Source organism: Felis catus, chromosome C1 (assembly GCF_018350175.1).
Source record: "Felis catus isolate Fca126 chromosome C1, F.catus_Fca126_mat1.0, whole genome shotgun sequence".
NCBI lineage: Eukaryota > Metazoa > Chordata > Mammalia > Carnivora > Felidae > Felis > Felis catus.
Genome location: NC_058375.1, coordinates 48,842,704 through 48,860,856, shown reverse-complemented (window position 1 = coordinate 48,860,856; position 18,153 = coordinate 48,842,704). Strand labels below are relative to the sequence as shown.

General features: G+C 40.4%; 2 protein-coding genes across 2 annotated transcripts in view; one reads left to right on the top strand and one right to left on the bottom strand.

Moving 5' to 3' along the window:
- Positions 1-1,593, top strand: part of CYP2J2 (cytochrome P450 family 2 subfamily J member 2) — a 28,689-nt gene extending 27,096 nt beyond the window's left edge. The window contains exon 9 of the mRNA XM_019839081.3: positions 1,165-1,593. Coding sequence (XP_019694640.2) covers positions 1,165-1,343 — 179 coding nt within the window. The 3' untranslated portion in view covers positions 1,344-1,593. The remainder of the gene's footprint in view (positions 1-1,164) is intronic.
- Positions 1,594-11,969: 10,376 nt separating this feature from the next.
- Positions 11,970-18,153, bottom strand: part of HOOK1 (hook microtubule tethering protein 1) — a 71,512-nt gene continuing 65,328 nt past the window's right edge. The window contains exons 22-23 of the mRNA XM_019839080.3: positions 17,204-17,272; positions 11,970-15,482 (exon numbers count right to left, since the gene is read on the bottom strand). Of these exons, the coding sequence (XP_019694639.2) occupies positions 15,312-15,482; positions 17,204-17,272 (240 nt within the window). The 3' untranslated portion in view covers positions 11,970-15,311. The remainder of the gene's footprint in view (positions 15,483-17,203; positions 17,273-18,153) is intronic.

The window sequence follows — 18,153 nt, the reverse complement described above, 5'->3', positions numbered from 1 at the left end:
TAGTAAAGAGTTCACAGGTAATGTAGACAGTGTATGCTCAGATAACTTGGGAGAAACAAGCTCTTTGTATTATTTTTGCAACTTTTCTGTACTTTGAAAGTGTTTCAGAATAAAAGGCATGATAGGGAAAGTATAACAGTAAATAAATAACTGTAACATACAGAAAGCTATCTTAATAATGCTGCCACCCAAAATGTTTCACTTAAGAAGTGTTTTCAATCATATTCTTCCAATTTTTGAGAATTAACCAGATGAAGTTAATGCTAAGCTCTTTCGCAGCTAGAATATTTATTATTATCCAGGTGATATGTTAAAATACTTTGTTTTGCTGTGTAAGTTATTGAATTCTTTGCTCTATTTGGATTCAGTATGTAGCCCACACAATATATAAAATAAGGTTCCCATCTTAAACACACACACACACTCTCTCTCTCTCACACACACACACACACACACAGAAGTTTCCCTTGATAACTGAAGAGGTTACTTAATTAGTCCCAAATCACAGGGCTAGAATTGGAGGAGTTGAATTGGCTCTCCCTTCTTCTGCTTCCAGGTCCTCCCTCACTAACAGGGATTGGGATGTGGCTAGGTTGGTGCCAAGTGTGAGCTAAGGGATCCAGCAAGGGCCCCACATCAGAAACAAAAACCCCACTGGGGGAAAGACCACTGTATATAAGAAGGACTATCCAAGGAGGAAACCTGAGATAATTCCAATGCAAAGGGCCATCCATGGCCGTGAGGTCCCCAGTCATTAAGAAGGAAAACACGACATGGGGGACAGATGCCCTACATTTTAGAAAACCTGCTCTGACATTCACTGGCTTCTACTTTTCAACAGTTTTGTTATCTGCTAGTGGTGTTGTTTGCTGACTGATTTTGAAAAGTCTTCAGGCTACACATTCACCTTCTAGGTCAACCCAGGCCTCCCTCCTCTTCTGGTCCCTCACCCTGTACCTTCGCCCTGTGCATCAGCTGCTTGACCCTTGAAAGCATTGGAGTCCAGACTTAATACTCAGCCTGGCTGGCTATCAGATTAAAGGACCCTCCATACGTAAAGCCGTGGGGCCTTCCAGCCCCTTCTCCTACTCAGGTTTTGCAAGAAGTAAATGTCAGCCCCACACTAGATGGGAAGATGACCTCTCTTATGCTTTTGTCTTCCAGGAAAGCGGGTGTGCCTTGGAGAACAGTTGGCCAAGTCTGAGCTGTTTATCTTCCTTACTTCCCTTTTGCAAAAATTTACCTTCAGGGCCCCCGACAATGAGAAGTTGAGTCTGAAGTTCAGAATGGGCATCACAGTCTCCCCAGTCAGCCACCGCCTCTGTGCAGTCCCTCGGTCTTGAAGTTGTCAGGGAGTGACCCTGAGGGACGATCGGAGGAATTGGATTCAGGAAGCTCCATGCAAATCCCAGCTTTGCTGTCTCCTCTGATGGAGCCTTGAGCAGATCTTTTATGTTGTGAATGATTTACCCTTTTCATCCAGGAGATGAAAAGCAGATAATGGTTCCTGCTCTCAAGGAAGAACTATTACAAAACCCAGAGGGAGAATGGACTTTGAGTGATTCAGAAACCATAAAGCTTATCATAAAAGTTCTAGCTGAAATCTGCCTCTTTCTTGCCAGCTTCCTTAGACACGGATTTGCTTCTGGCCTGTGGAGGTAGCTCAGGTCAAAGTGGTGCCAAATGGTTGGTAAGAGTTAGAATGTGGACCGTGAGGCAGCCAGAGGCTAGCCACAAATGCGCTCACTCGTGGTAGCACTGTGCAAGCATTATCTTGCTCCGGCCTCACAATGGCCCTCTGGCAAGTCAGCAGGGCAACTGTCACCCCCTATTTATAGGCGGGTTTCTAAGAAGCAGCAGTTTGTAAGGTTTACCTAAAGAAACACTACCTTGACCTTGAACTCAGGAACAAGCAGAGGGCGACCACTGTCAACTAAACCTGGGGAACAGGTTTGGGAAACAATGTGGAATTATCTTCTTTGAGGGTCACTCTTTGCCTCAATTCGTCTATCAGGCATTTATTCTCAAGCTGTTCACATTGGATTTAACTATGTGGTGGGTGTGAGTTTTCTTGCAAGTAGATGGGTCAGTTTTTGAATGGTAAGTATTACCAGCCTAAACTCAACTGAGCCCTGGTATAGTAGTTTATAGTAGGGAACCAGAAATGCCAGGATCCTGCTCAACCCTTCTGTATGTATTTGCTGAAGGGAGACAATGGCCATAAAATGGAAGGCCGAGTAACACTCATGGTCCGTGGAGTTGTGACACCAACCCCAATGCAAACACACACAAAGCCACCTGGGAAACTGGACTAAACCACATAGAAGATCTTTTTTCCCCTAAGGTAGAGACTCTGTGTGCTTCTGCCTGCTCTTTTGGAACTTTGCTACCACCACTGAATCTAGCTCCTGTTACCCTGATGGATGACGAGAAACACATAGCCCAGGCATTACTGTTATGTTGCCCTGGCTGCCAGCTACCCAACCACCTGAGCTGTGCTCAGACCCTCCGACGTGAGCTGGACCTGAGCACATCCAGCAGCCGAACAAACATAGATGCATGAGTGATCCCAGCTGAGACAACAGTTGCCCAACTGAACTCAGCCTAAACCGCTCACCTTAGATTTGTGAGTTAAACGGTTGTTTGAAGCCACTATGTTTTCAGCTGTATTGTTATACGACAATAGTTAACGAATACATTCCTACAGGGCAGGAACAGTATCCGTCTGGTTTAAGAACAGTGCCCTGAACATGATAGGGCTCAATAGATAGTGAATTAATGGATAAAATAAGGTAGAATAATTGTGGGCTAATGTTAGATTGGACCAATCGCTCCAAATCAGATCTCTGCCGCTACGCCTCTGTCCTTGTCACCTCATTCTAATGACCTGTTTCTCAGTCCTGATGCCAACTTCTGTTATAATCCTTTAGGAACACAGTGGAGGAGTACAGGTTTGTTCTGACCTCACTGTTTCCTTCCATTTCCCAGGTGGCTTTCTGGAATGGGGCCACCTATCCCTCTTCCCCAGGCTTAGTTCTCAAGAACAGGCTGATGTCCCTGGATGGGTATTTTGTACTGTCTGGTTCACACTGTGTTTCTGTGCATTCACCGTGAGCTCTGTGCTCTGCTCTGAAAAGCTAAGAACTTTTCCCTGTGCTTTTGAAGCAGATAAGAAATGAAATTAAGCAAGAATAAAGGGTCAAATGCAACGGGTCACTTTCAGGGGCTGGCACAGAATCGCTGATGATGCCTGTTGCAACAGTCAGAGTCAGAAGAGACGCTTCTCTTAGCCCCAGTACATGAAAGGTCCAAAGATATCACAGGGCTCTTGTTATATATAAAACAACATTAAAAGATGTGGGTGGGGTGGGGAGTGTAGCATGGCGAGTCAGGTGACTGGGGGCCAGGCCTGAATTCAGTTCTAAGTTTTACCATTGATTCACTTTTGCTTGTGAATTAAACAGGCTACTTTATCTTCCTGAATTCACATCCTAATCTGCAAAATAGAATTAAATAACACCTGCTGTGGTAAATTATGAGACTGGTCAAAAGACCCACTATCCCTCTCTGGGTTGCCTTTCTTTGTGGTGCTCTTTCCATGGGACTTCTTTATATAATCACCCTGATACATCCAAGAATGGCCATGACATTCGCTCAGTAAAATGAGAGCACAAGTTCCACAAGTTCAACATGTTTCTTTTTTCTCTGCCATGAGACCAGCAATGTCCCAGATAAGGGTCTGCGGCCTACATCCAGGTGACAAAGACAGAAAGCAGAGTCCTAGCTGATGCAAGATGGACACGAGATATGACAAACCTATTTTGTTGTGAGCCACTAAGACTTTGGGATTATTAGTTATGCAGCATAAGTTATCCCAAACTGACAGACACATCAGCATTTTAATTGTGAGGACCATATAGATTTATGTTTGTAGTTACTGTGAACACCAAATATATGTGTGTGTGTCTCTATATATACATAATATATAAAATGTTACTTTAATACATATTAAATACTTAAACATAAATTTATATATTATATATAGTGTATATCGTATATATTATATTAAACAAAGTAACAGTGTATATGGCATATAATAAATTGTGGTTGCAATGCTATTATAGTTATTTCAGACAAAACATTTTTGTTATTTCTACACCTTTTTTTCTAGACAATTTGATCTTTTCCTCACTGGAGTCATAGAACAATATATTCCCCTTACTGACTCCAGGGTCAGCATAGGCCCTTTCGCAGGGCTGCTGCATGGTGAAACCCCAGGTGCTACCACTGGCTGTCCTCCCCTCGTAGTGAGTGGCATCGTCTGGAGTTGGACTGTGGGTGATCACGGGTAGGGGCTCCTTGGCCGGGTGGGCGTAGGATAATTTTTGTGATCGGAAAGCTGCTCACCTCATCAACCATGTCTCTCAGTATTTCTGCCAAACTAGTGAGCTCCTATCAATTCCCTAGATAGGTTAGGTCCTCTGTCATTTTCACGGCTTTATATAAGCTATTTTTTTCTATAAGAAGTCTCTCATCACACGTGGCACACCTAGCCCTACATGTCAGCTCTTCAATGACAGTTTTCTTGACTCTCAGCTGGTTGGTTGCTTCCTCCTTCATTCTCTGAGAGTTTTATTCCAAAGCTTTAAAGTCCTATATCCGTGTAATCTCTCCCAGTTACCCGGAGCTTTTCGGGGGTGCCTGTGCCTGAGTTTTGGTGCATATAGGAGATGCTCGGTAAATGTTTGTTGGACCTATGGGCTGGGGGTGAGCCGCCAAGTGACTACAGCAGAACAGAAGCTTTAAAGGTGCAGGGTGTCAAGCATTTCCTGCTGCTGTGCAAGAAGCCTCTTAGTTCTATGTGCCTCAAGTTCACAGTCAGAGACTGCATACTAAGGTCGCTGCTACTTCCAGAATCCTGATTTGTGGGGAGAAGAACTTCCGAAATGGCAAATCAAGGACCTCCAAAAGCCACTCCTCTATAAAAGCAACAAGCAAAGTACCAAAAGTTGTCAGAGTCAGCATTTCTGGAACCCTGAAAAGTAACCAAAGTCTTGCAACAATCTGAGCATGTGTTTAAGGTAGAAAAAATTAAAAGAGCTGGGTCTCAATCAGAACAGCAAACGCTTGGGGCGCCTGGGTGGCGCAGTCGGTTAAGCGTCCGACTTCAGCCAGGTCACGATCTCGCGGTCCGTGAGTTCGAGCCCCATGTCGGGCTCTGGGCTGATGGCTCAGAGCCTGGAGCCTGTTTCCGATTCTGTGTCTCCCTCTCTCTCTGCCCCTCCCCTGTTCATGCTCTGTCTCTCTCTGTCCCAAAAATAAAAAAACAAAACAAAACAAAACAAAAAAAAAACGTTGAAGAACAGCAAACGCTGTGGCATGTGAACCTGCCCTATTCCTGCTCTCTTCTCCCCAGCTCTGCAGTCTCCTTGAAAAGCAGCGGCCTCCCAACTATGGAGCTGAGACAGCCAAGTGCCAAGCAACCACTGGAGGGAGCGGGGTAGGGGTGAGGTGGGGAGGGTGGGTGGCTGGAGCAGCCCGAAGGCACCGTGCCCAAACAGCGGTCGCTACCTGACCTGTCTGGCAGTTCCTTGAAAAACCCCATTTTCAGGGCGTATCTTTATTTGACCTGACTCAAAGTTCAGTCTGTGTGAACCACACCATAAGGCATTCGTTTAAAACAAAAATCGGTAACAATTGTACCACACTGTGGTCACCCTAGGTGGCAATACCCAATGGTGCTAACAAGAGGATGAAAAGGGAAAACCCGGGAAGGAGATGGCCATGGGGCTTCCAACAGTTCTGGCATATTTCTGGGAATCTAAATGGCCAGGTACTTGCAAGGACCGTGTGTGTGGCCAGGAAGGACCTGGCAAGGCCCAGATCTCTCACTCTGGCCAAGCCTGAGGCTCACAGGAGGAAAGCAGGAAATGAAGGCTAAGACAGAGTTGTAAAGTACCTGCTAGAGTGTCAGATGTAACCTGACTCCTATGCAGAGCCCTGAGAGGCTTCAAGGCATTTAAGGAAACTTCTGTCCACAGGGTAGCTGAACTCAGGGCTAACAGAGGAGAATGCCCACCGGCTGCCCTTAAGGAGGAACAGAAATTTTACAGAATCAGCCCCAGAAAGTCACCAGACAACAAGCAACAAAAATAACAACAGTAATAATAACAGACCTGGGTGGTTCCTGATCTCCAGAGTCTCCTCATTATACCATTTAAAATGTCAAATTTTTAACAAACAAGTTATAAACCACATAAAGAAACAGGAAACTATGGCCGACACGCAGGATCCAGAGCAAACAACAGAAACTCCCTGAGGATGCCCAGACAGTGGATTTATGAAACAAAAAAAACTTAAGATGAGTTATTTTTAACAGCTTTAAATATTAATAAATTCTAACTAATATTTATTTCAGTTTAAAAGACTTTAATGTGAGATATTGTTGCACATATTTTTGGTGTGCAACTTGTCTTTATATGTAAGTATGCACTGTGAAAAAAATCACCACAATCAAGCTACATAACTTATCCATCCTCTTTATAGTTAACCTTGTGTGTGTGTGGCGGGGGGGCGGGGGGGGTGTGGTGGTTAAGATCTATCCTCCTAGAAAAAAATGCAGTAGTACAAAATGCAGTAGTGTTAACTATCATCACCACGATGAACATTAGATCTCCAGAACTTTTCACCCCACATAACTGAACCTTTTTGTACACTTTGGTGAACATCTCCCCATTTCCCACACCCCCCAGCCCCTGGCAACCACAATTTTACCCTGTGCATTTATGAGTTCGGCTTCTTAGATTTCACATTTCAGTGAGATCATGCAGTATTTCTCTTTGTCTGTCTGTCCTACTTCACTTACCGTGTCCTCCAGGTTCACCCTTGTCGCAAATGGCAGTGTTTCCTTCTTTTTCAAAGGTTGAAAAATACTCCTGATTTCTTCTTATTGCCACATCAGAGGACTGTCTTCCATTTCTAATATCCCCTTACTTTCTAGTCTGCCCTATTATTTCTTATGGATAGCACATAGTCTTGCTTTTTTTTTTAATCCATTCAGCATCTGTATCTTTTGATTGAAAAGTTTAATCAATTTTTACCTAAAATATTGATACAGAAGAATTTATTACCAGTTTGTTTATTTATTACTGATTTGTTTGTTTTGTAGCTCTTTTCATCTATCCTTCTTTATGGTTTTTTTTTTTTCTATTGATAGGCTTTTATTCTTTGCTCATTTTCTTTTGTGTAACTTCTGTAAGTATTTTCTATGTAGTTAATGTGGGGCTTACATAAACTATGGTTATAACAATCTATTTCAAGTGGGTAACTTCACGTATAAACAAATCTCTACACTTTTACCTCTCCTCCTCCCCCCATTATATACTAATGATGTCACAGTCAACAACTATTTATATTGTGTATGCATCAACATCATTTATAGTTGCTGTGAATACTCTCGTCATTTACTCACCACTATAATAGTAACACAGTATTCTGTTTTTGTCTATATTTACCTTGGCCAGTGAGTTTCATACCTCCTTATGTTCTTGTGTTGTTGCTATTTAGCATTCTTTCATTCAACTTGAAGAACCCCCTTTAGTATTTTTTTTTTTTTGAGAGAGAGTGAGCCCAAGCACATGATGGAGGAGGGGCAGGGGGTGAGGGGGAGAGAGAATCTAAAGCAAACTTCATGCTCCACCCTGAGCCTGACCCTCATTAGGTCATGACCTGACCTGAAATCAAGAGTCTGACACTTAACCCACTGAGCCACCCAGGCCACCCCCTCTCCCTTTTGTAATTCTTGTCAGGCAGGTCTAGTAGTAATGAATTTCTTCAGCTTTTGTTTATCTAAGAGTCTTTACCTCCTTTTTACTTTTGAAGGACATGTATGTCAGGATTAGTACTCCTGATAGGTAGTTTTTGTTTTTGTTCTTTTTCCTTTCAGGTTTCTGAATATATGGTCCCACTCTGTATATTCAGACTGCAAGATTTTGCTGAAAACTCTGCCCATGGTCTTAAGGGGTTCCCTTGTGTGTAATATGCCATTTTTCTTTTGCTGTTTCAAAATTCTGTCTTTAACTTTTGACAGTTTGTCTTGGTGTGAGTCTCCTTCATCTTACTTGGTATGTTTTGGGCTTTATGGATCTGGTTTTCTATTTTTTTTCTCCCAGGTTTGGAAAGTTTTCCGGTATTATTTCTTTGAGTAAAGCTTTCCACCCATTTCTCTCTTCCTTCCAGAACTCCCATAAGGAGTATTACTTAAGTCTCTTAAGCTATCTTCACATTTTCATTCTTTTTTCTTTGTGCCCATTTTACTGAATGATTTCCAATGACCTTTTAGTTTCACTGATCTTTTCATCTGCTTAATCTACTCTGTTAGTAAAGCTCATTTTTTAAGTTTGCAGTTCAGTTATTGTATTCTTCGACTCTATGATTTCTGCTTGGTACTTTTTAATATTTTCTGTCTCTTTGTTTATATTCTAACTCTGCTCATGCGTTGTCGTCCTGAGTTTGGTGAACATCGTTATGATCATTATTTTTCATTTTCTGTTAGGTAAATCACAAATCTCCATTACATTAGGGTCAGTTTCTGGAGATTTACCTTGTTCTGTTATCCAGAACAGATTTTCCTCTTTCTTCCATTTTCCTTGACACTCTATGTTGCTTTCTGCACATTAGATAAAACACCCACCTCTCCAAGTCTTCACAGACTGGCCTCACATAGGAGATGAGCCTCCCAAATCAGCCTGGCCAGAGATTGTGGATGCCTCTCAAACCTCTGTGCTTGTCCAAGCTGTCATCCTTGTTTTTGGTGGCCCCCAGGAGAGCAGAGAATGCCAAGTCCTGTTAGTGCCTCCAGACAGGTGAGGTAAAAGCCAATTCCTCACACAGCAGCTGGAAAAGTTGGAACACTACATGTGTAGTCCAATTCCTTCCCTCCTCAGGGAGAAGCTAGGAGCCAGAGTTTATCACTGAGCTGGGCAGAGGAACTGTGGCAAATTCCTCCTCCCTCATTTAGGCCACACACTCTTTCAAATGGCTACTTTGTCTTCTGTTGCCCCAGGGTCCTCATAAACGCTGAGTCACATAGCTCTCCTAGCTGGGTCAGAAGCCCGTCCCATAGGTAGTGGCTGAAAGGCTGAAGGGAGGGAGGTTAGGTCTGAAGTCCATCTGTTTCTAGGGAGCAGCTGGGGACTTGGTTTTACTGCTGCAGCATTGCTGAGTATAGGAGCTGCAGGAAGTAAGTACCCATACACCTTTTCAAAAATCCCAGACATTAGTCATTACCTGTGCAATCAGCTCCCAGAAACAGGCAAGTTAGAAGCCAGGTTGTCGGTTGGCAACTGGAAAAGTCAGGGTGGTAGTATAGTCTACCTTCCAGAAAGGTGCTGGGTTTTATTGCTGGAGCGAGCTGAGATGAGGAGTCCTAAGAAGAGCCTACAGGATCACTGAAAGCTGTCGCTTTCTCTGTGCACCCGAAGGGACTACTGAAGGCTGGGCCTTGTCAGCTCCTAGAGAGAAGAAAGTCAGAAGTTAGACCCTCAGGCAGCAGCTGGAAAAGTGAGGGCACTAGATGTAGAGTTCAACTCCTTCCAAGGAGAAGCTGATGGCTAGGTTTTCTTCACTGGAGTCAGCCAGGGGTGGTGGGGTAGGAGGGTAAATACAGGAAGTACCCACCGGTTTGATCATGCTTTCAGAGGACTGGGGATTGCCTACCCCATCAGCTTCTACATGCAAGCTGATGACTAGGCCAGCCCTCAGGCAACAGCTGGAAAAGTTACAGTGCTAGATGTGCAGTCAGACCCGTCCCAGGGTGAAGCAGGGAACTGAGCTTTATTGCCTGCCACTCAGCACTGAGCCAGGCGAAGAGCCCTGGGAAGTGTTTGCATGCCCACTTAAAACCATGTCCTTGTTGTTTGAGGTCCCAGGACACTAGCACATCCCAGGCCTCATCAGCTCCCAGAGATGATGCCTTAGTTAGAAGCTAGTTCTTTAGGTAGCAACCATAAAAGTTGGGATGCTAGATGTATGGTCCAAGCCTTTCACTCCCTAGGGAGAAGCTGCTTGTTGGGGGTGGGGGCAGGGCTCCACCCAATTGTGTGGTGCTTTGCTGGGGGTGGGGTTTATGGTGAAAGTGTGCCTCAGCTCTTCTTACCTGTTTCAGTGTGGGTATTTCCTTAGTCACCTGGTACGCACAAGTCTCTCTCAAGTGTTTTTCTGCATTTCTCTCAGAGATACCGAACCATGTGCAACAGTTTACTGAATCCATGGATGGAGCATTTCTTAATTTCTTGCCTACTCAGATACTCCTTTAATGCATTTCCCTTATCTCTTCAGAGCATCTTGAGACTGGATTTCTAAAGAAAACATTCTGTCCATCATCAGCAAGTCTAGTTCAGCTAGTACGTATGTATCGACTGTATAGAAGATACTGTGCCAAGTGCTGGAGGGGAAACAGAGATGAACCAGATATGGCCAATGACCTCAAGAAACTTAGTGTAGTGGGACATTAAAAAAAAAAAAAGGTTGATCACATTATAGCCACTAAGACAAAGAATTGGAAAACTTCAGAAAGACAGATCTGTCATCTTATTCGAGAAAACTTGGAAGGATTTATGAAAGAGGGAAATATTTGAGGTAAAGCAAGCAGCAGTTCTGAACTGTTAAGTTTTACTACTTACTGAGAGCAAGTTGCTGTGGCCCAGCTGGGCAAGGGAACCAAGTGTTTCACCATCAAAATCACGGCCGGCTTAACAATCCAACTTCAGCTCTATCCCTGAGCGTGTCACTGTGTGCAGGAAGGTGTCTGAAGGTTCCACTTCACGACATTTCTGTGGTCACATATCACTGGAAACTTCAGAGATGTAGAATGTGTCCATTCAACCTAGGCATCTAGAACAAGCTGTCCAATTCAATTTTTTGTAATGATACAAATTTCTTTACTTGCACTGACCAGTACTGTAGCCCCTAGGCTAATGAGGAAATACAACTCAATTAAAATTTGTTTAAATACATATTGTGGCTAGAACCACCACATTGGTCAGTATAGGTCAAGAATCTCTGGTAGGGAACTAATCACAAAATTGTGGGATGATGTTGGGCCAGCATTTATTGTAAAATTCTGAAAGTCCAATTTATGGAATCATGTTCTTTTGGCAACATGGGGATCTATCTAAAGTGAGATGGGACTTTATTCTCATTTTTGCATGTCTGGCACATGAACTTCATTCATGTGATAAAACAAATATTTACTGGGCATCTATCAGCAGCAACAGAATTAAGCCTTTCCAAGACATGTTGTACTTTCCTAAAAATTTCACAATTCATTGTGACACACATGCATAGAATGGGAAATAAAGATGCTGGAAACAACAAAACAAAACAAAACAAAACAAAACAAAACAAAACAAAACAAAGAGGCTTTAAGAAACATTGCTTAAGAGAAATTCAGGTGGGAAGTGGCAGCTGATATGGCTAAATGGTGGTATCAGGGATCCAAGCTCCTTAGTCTTTGTTATTCCATCGTCCCTGAGGGTCACATCTCTTTGGCCAGACCTTAAATGGCCCCATGTAGTTACAATGGGGTCTGGAAAGTAGTTATCCTCCCCCCCCCGTCACTGGATAGTGAAATCACAAGCTAAAATATGGCATTCTGTTACCAAAGGAAGAAGGGGATAATGGATATTGAGGGATAAACAGCAATCTCTGCCAAAGAAAACCCAGAAATATTCTGGATTTCATGAAAATGGAAAATGTCTAGATCCCCATGTGAAACTGGAGACATAAAAAGGGAACAGCAAAAAAATCACTCCTACACACCTTCTCATTCACCAAAAAATTCAAATGAAAAACTAAATTAGAAGAATTAATGCAATTATTTTTTCTTTAACAAACTAAATATTTTAAGTCCTTTATTTAAAGCAGCAAATAAATGTGCACTTGTAGCCGCTAAAAATCCACCATCACCGTCAGACACAGAAATCAGAAAGTTTATTTAAAACGTTTCACAACTATTATATTGTTATTGGACAATCATTTATTTAAAATAATATCCTAAATACTTACAAAAATAAATCAAGTATTGCTTCTATTTTTCAAGTGTCAAAGTCTTTTGCCATAGAAAATAGAAAGAACCTTTATAAACTAAACGTAACATTTAAGCTACATCAAGTTTAATAACTGCACACTATTTTCTTTAATGGCTGTGCTTTACAAATTCCCAAGCTACTTCTTTGTAATGTACAGGTTCACAACAGGAATGTATGCATACAGCCATACATACACATTTTTACATAGGAATGTTTCTCATTAAATATGCCTATAGAGAACCTAACATAGTACTGTGGCCTAAAAGCCACCCCATAGAGCCCAATGTGCCACTATACAGAAACAGGTGTAGATGTAGAAGCACTATCTAACATTCAAATTAGCAATCCAGTTATCAGATGATGACATCTTAATGAGGGATACTCAGTTTAGTGTTTCTAGATAAGACATTAATTCTTAATCTATACTAAATCATAAGAGTTCAACAGCCTGATTCACTGAAAAAAAAAAAAAAACAACAGAATAAACTTCAAATATTTCTCAATACATTAAGTGATCATTGTCATATGTATACACACTTTTAACTTAAAAAGAGAAAGGAATATTAACCTTAGAGCAAATGCTCAAAATTAAAGATCGCTTCCAAACTGGTCTGGGGTTGTACTTTTATCAGTGGGGCATTCAAGACCTTACCATACAGACAGATGCTGGCTTTCTCTTCCCTGGCATATGCACTCAAGCCTCAAAACACAGACATAAATCATAGTTCGTGATGAATATTTATAATGCTGTACCACCCACAGGGTGTCAATCTCACTACATTAACCAGATGTGGAAAATAATCTCACTTCTGATCAGTTCCTGAATTTCCATAAGGTTAATCACAATAATACAGAACTTTACATTAGTCTTGTATAAATACTCCTGTATCAAGCATTTTAAATTCTACTTATCAACTAGAAAAGTGATAAATCACAAAATTTGCTTTTTCTCTATTAAAAAAGAATCTAGCTTTCTGTCCTTATTCAGAAATTGCACAAATTATTTAGAAATTCCAAATATAATAATTGAAAATTTATGAGCAATTGACTGTGAAAATACTAAATTATTGAAATTGATGTTTTACAACAAATTCCAATAAAAGGGAGCTTGAAGAACTTGTAAAATCTCAATTATGAGCAAATAGTAAACACCAAAGGAGCAGATGTCCTACACTGACCAAAATATACCAAAATGCCATAATATTTGGAAAATTTTAATCAGCATGCTAAAATATTTTCAAAGGGCTATTTCATTTCACTAAAAGTTGCAGGCAGGCAGACTATAGGAATATACAAAAAAGCAAACCAACAATATAATTGCACCAATAAAAACCATCAAAATCTAAGAGGTAGTCAACAGAAGTAACCCTGATGAAACAATATATCCTGACAGATGCTCCCTAATCTTAAGAGACCTAAATGCAGTATGAAATTCTTGTATTTTCAGTGATTAGGAAAAATGTACTGGTAGATAGTCTAAAAAGCAAGTATCTAAATGAATAATACTGTAAATGGAACAATACTCACATATGCAAAGAAAGGCTGAAAATAAAATCTGGACCAGGGGTCTACAGCCCGCAGGCCACATCCATCCTCCTGCCAGTTTTTTGTAAATAAAATTTTATTGAAATGCAACAACACCCATTTTGTTTACATATTTGTTTATGGTTGCTGTTTTCACACTTACAGCAGAGTCCAGTACTTGGGAGACATCATATGGCTCAAAAAGCCGACAGCGTCTACTAAACTGTTTACCATCTGTCTCTTACAGAACGCTTGCTGACCCCTAGTTCAGACACATGCTGACAGGTATGCAGCTGTCGAACGGCACTGGAAGGATGAACTACAAACGTCACAACCTAAGGTATTCAGCTATACGGAATGCAAAATGCTAATTGTGCCACAATTCAATTCCTTTTCACATCTGGAAGAATCCTAACAGTTTTCTTCTTTTTATGTTTGTGGTCTAATATCAAAGAGTATTTCCAAGTTACTAAAGAAAGGTTGATCACAGCACTCACTGTCCGAAAGAACTTTTCGCAACGATGGAAATTTTTTATACCTGCACTCTCCAATACCGGAGCCATCAGCCACATGTGGCGGTTGAGCATTTGAAATGTGGCTGATGTGACCAAGGAACTGAATTTTTAATTTTAATTAATCTTATTTAAATCCTTGTGGCTAGAATGCTGGACAGCACAGATTTAACTCAAGATCTAAAGTGTGACTCCTAAAAAAGGCCAAAAAAATTAGAAAATAACACCTCTGAAGATAAAAGCTTTGGATAGAAGTGAACTGAATACCATAAACTCAGTCCCAGACAGATTCTTTAATTCGTAAACAAAATCAAACTGATTCCGGATTATTCCATCACCACACCATCTCTCTGCAGTGAAGAGGAAAAACTATTATGGCATGTTTTTTAGTAAATGTCCTGATAATTTTATGCTTAAAAGCAATAATTATGATTATATTAAAACATGTGTGGACGTTTCACACAAATTATATTTTTTGCCTTACTTCCCATCAGAAAAATCACTTATAAAAGTCAGCTTATTTCCATATCCTTAACTTTTCAACCATGCTGTACAGAAGCCCTTGTTTATAGTAGGTACATATGAGAACTAGGAAGTTTCCTGAATCTGCAAAATCTCCAGTTAGTCACTTTTACTATGGCAAAAAGTCATTTCAATGTCAATCTTCCAAATATTATAACATCCATCACATGAAAAAAGAGACCCATCTGATGACAGATTTGAAGATAGAAGTAAAACCTTCTATGCATTGAGTCAAAAAGCGTAACTCTTGTATAGTTCTCCATGTACCTACTCAAGACTATTTTTATATGGACCCACACAATAAAGCAAATATAGATATATTTGTAAATTACTTATTACTGATTATACATTGCAGATTAACCAAGTTACTGGTACAAGTGAAAACATTAAAATATACAAAGTCAATTTGAAATTATAACACTCTCAGAAGACAAAAGTTTGAGATGTGTGCCTAATTACATCTTCCAATTACTCAAATATACTCCCTTAGAGAAACAGCTGACTCTATATTTTGCTTTCCAAGTCAGCTGACAAAATTAATTTTGTGCATGTTAATTTTAAAATAGCTTATATCCAGCGTCATAAATTTCTTTTTCAATCTGGCAGTTAATTGAAGGATACAAAATATTTTAAGGGCACTTCTGTTTATGTTTTCTTCTGTAGTTTAATCAGGTGTTGTAGCAGGAACTTTAACAGAGAGATTTCTTCTGGTGTTGGTGATGTGCCGTTGCTGTGCCAGGAAAGACCGTGCGGGAGCGCACGCACCAGGGTCTTTGCAGGCACCACTGCCGCTCACGAGCCTAGATTCCATCCCCAGCTTCTGGAACGCTAGACTCTGCACAAACATAAGCAGATAAGGAACAAGACTACTTAGTTTGTCAAGTGCTTTTCACTTGACAAATATAAAGTCATTTCCTCAAAACACTACTGTAAAGCTGATTGATGTTTTTCTCCTTTCGTAGAAAAGCTAAGCGTTCAGAAGCTAATTCATCTGTACATTGTAACACCAGCAAGGAGGAGGAAACAAAGGCATAAAACTCAGTTTCTCTCTTTTAACCCACTAAACTTGAAATCATCAAAAACAGTAGCTTAAATTAGTATTCTAAAATTAAGCTTAATTATAACAATAAAAAAAGGTTCCAAAGTAATTTTTTCTGTTTGGGCCTTCACTCCACCCACTATGAGCAGACATAACACAAGAGAAAAGCTTAGGTCAAAGATTCTCAAATGAGGTCCTCAGATTAATATTTGCACCACTGGAAAAAAAACGGAAATTCTATCTTGCAGATTCTACCCAGACCTACTAAATCAGAAGTTCTGCAGCTGCATCCAGTAAGTAACTTGTGTTTTAACAAGTCTTCTAATGCACGCCAAAGTGTGAGAACCACCATAGTTCACTACTGTCTATCTACACATTGATACATGACAAGTTACTGTAGTTGTGGATATTGGGTTTTTTAGTAAGAAAAGTAATTACTTTTTCTCACTAGCCCACGTAATAGAATTTTACTAAGCTTAGAATCACTAGGAATTAGTATAACACACAGCATATAGTAAATGCTCAAAAGACATGGGTACAAAATGAACACGTAGTGCATTATTTGGATCTAATATCTTTAACGATTTATGTATTGAGAGGCTGCGGAGGAACAAAGAAAATAATACACAGTTACCAATCTTAATTCGGATGACTGACTTATGAGGGAAAGTTCTGGGAACACTTCACATATGATTTCCTTTAAGGCCTTGCTAAATTAGGCCAGATTTTATCAAACAGAGAAGGGAAGGCAAGAGCACAGACAAAAAATATGGTGACATACAAGAACAGGCATGTTTGAGGAAGGACAGCCCGCTCTTTGTGGGGAAGCACAGGGTTCAGACATGGGAGTCCACACTCTCTCTCACTAAATAAGCAACAGCTAAGGTAGATAATGGCTGTGTTATTTTCTATTTCGATTAAAATAATCCAAAAGAACCATATACATCATGAAATGCTTGCAAATATCCCACTGACAGTAAGGATGACAAAATAAAATGCACTTCAAATAATTTTACACTACTTTCTCCTGTTTAACACAGACATACAACTACCGAAGAGTATTTCTTATTAAAAACAAAACAAAACAGAAAACAAAACACAGTGAAAGACACACTTAGAGGCTTTATGGGATGTTAAAACAAATGCTGAGTACTAGAAACACGGGATTTTCATTTCACAGATATTCACATTTCTACAGAAACACTGCATGAAGCACAAATTAAATATTTTAGCTCAAATAAGGCAATTTTAAAAATATTTGTGAACTGGTGTGTGTGTGCTTCATGTGCATCACCTAAAAACACTAAAGTATATAATTTGGATTATGACTCACATTAAAAAGAAGAGACTATGTCAGGAGATACCTGAGTACGTGCACACAGGGTAACTTCTGTTTACTTATATACGTAAGCATGCATGTGTAATGATCTGTGGTAGAAAATATATTTCTTTCTGTGGCTCCTGGTCAAAACATTTGATAAACACAACATCCAATCACTGGTTGAATGTCAACTCACCTTATTGTACCAGGCAGAAACAATGAGTTTTTCTTCATAATCACGGAATTTTGCTACTTTACATTCGCTCTGGAAAAAGACACAAGGACTATCAAAATCCCAGAAATAAACCCAAACTACCAAAACTGGAATCATTTTTTCACTCTGCTCATTGAGAGAATTTGAAAAATGCATCGTGTAGCACATAAAGCAGTCCAAATCTGAACTGGATCATGGAGAAAGCATGCACAATACCTTTAAGAAAGAGTAAGACTGTGACTAGTAAACCTTTAACTTCAAAAATTTTACTGGTAGGACAGCACTTAAGCAACAACAAATAAGAAACTCATGATTCTCATGCTACTGTCACCTATAAAGAGAGACGAAAGTAATAACTGGGTTAGATGACAAAACAGACCAACATCTGTGGAGGACTCAAAACTAAGGAGAAAGAGGATGTAGTAAAACATATGCCAGAAAATCCTAAAGATCTCCCATAACGCTTAACCCGAATTTTTCTCTCTCGTTCCTCGGTCATCTGTATACTAGATTGCCTGTGGCCATGCTTGCGTGCTGACCTAGAGACTGACATCCATTTCTTAATTGCTCAAATATAGCAAATTTAGTAATTTCATTGAGCACCAGATACAGCTGGCTCACGTAAATATTCTACATAAACACCTGAGTGTTCTTACAGCGAGATGCTCACAGTACAAAAGGACGCAAGAAATGACGGGGGCAAGATGGCCTTTTGCTGGCTCACACCCACTCCAGACAATGACTCCCCAAGAACGATGGCAGATAGAATAACATCTGCTATTTATATTTCTCTCATTTTTGCTTCTTGCAGTGTATGCGCAGAGAAGTACACATGAACCAAAGCCCATATGCTGTGATGTAACCCAAGTTTCTCCTCAAAGCCCTATCATCAGAGGTGCCATTCTGTCTTTCTACTTGGTAGGGAGCTGCAC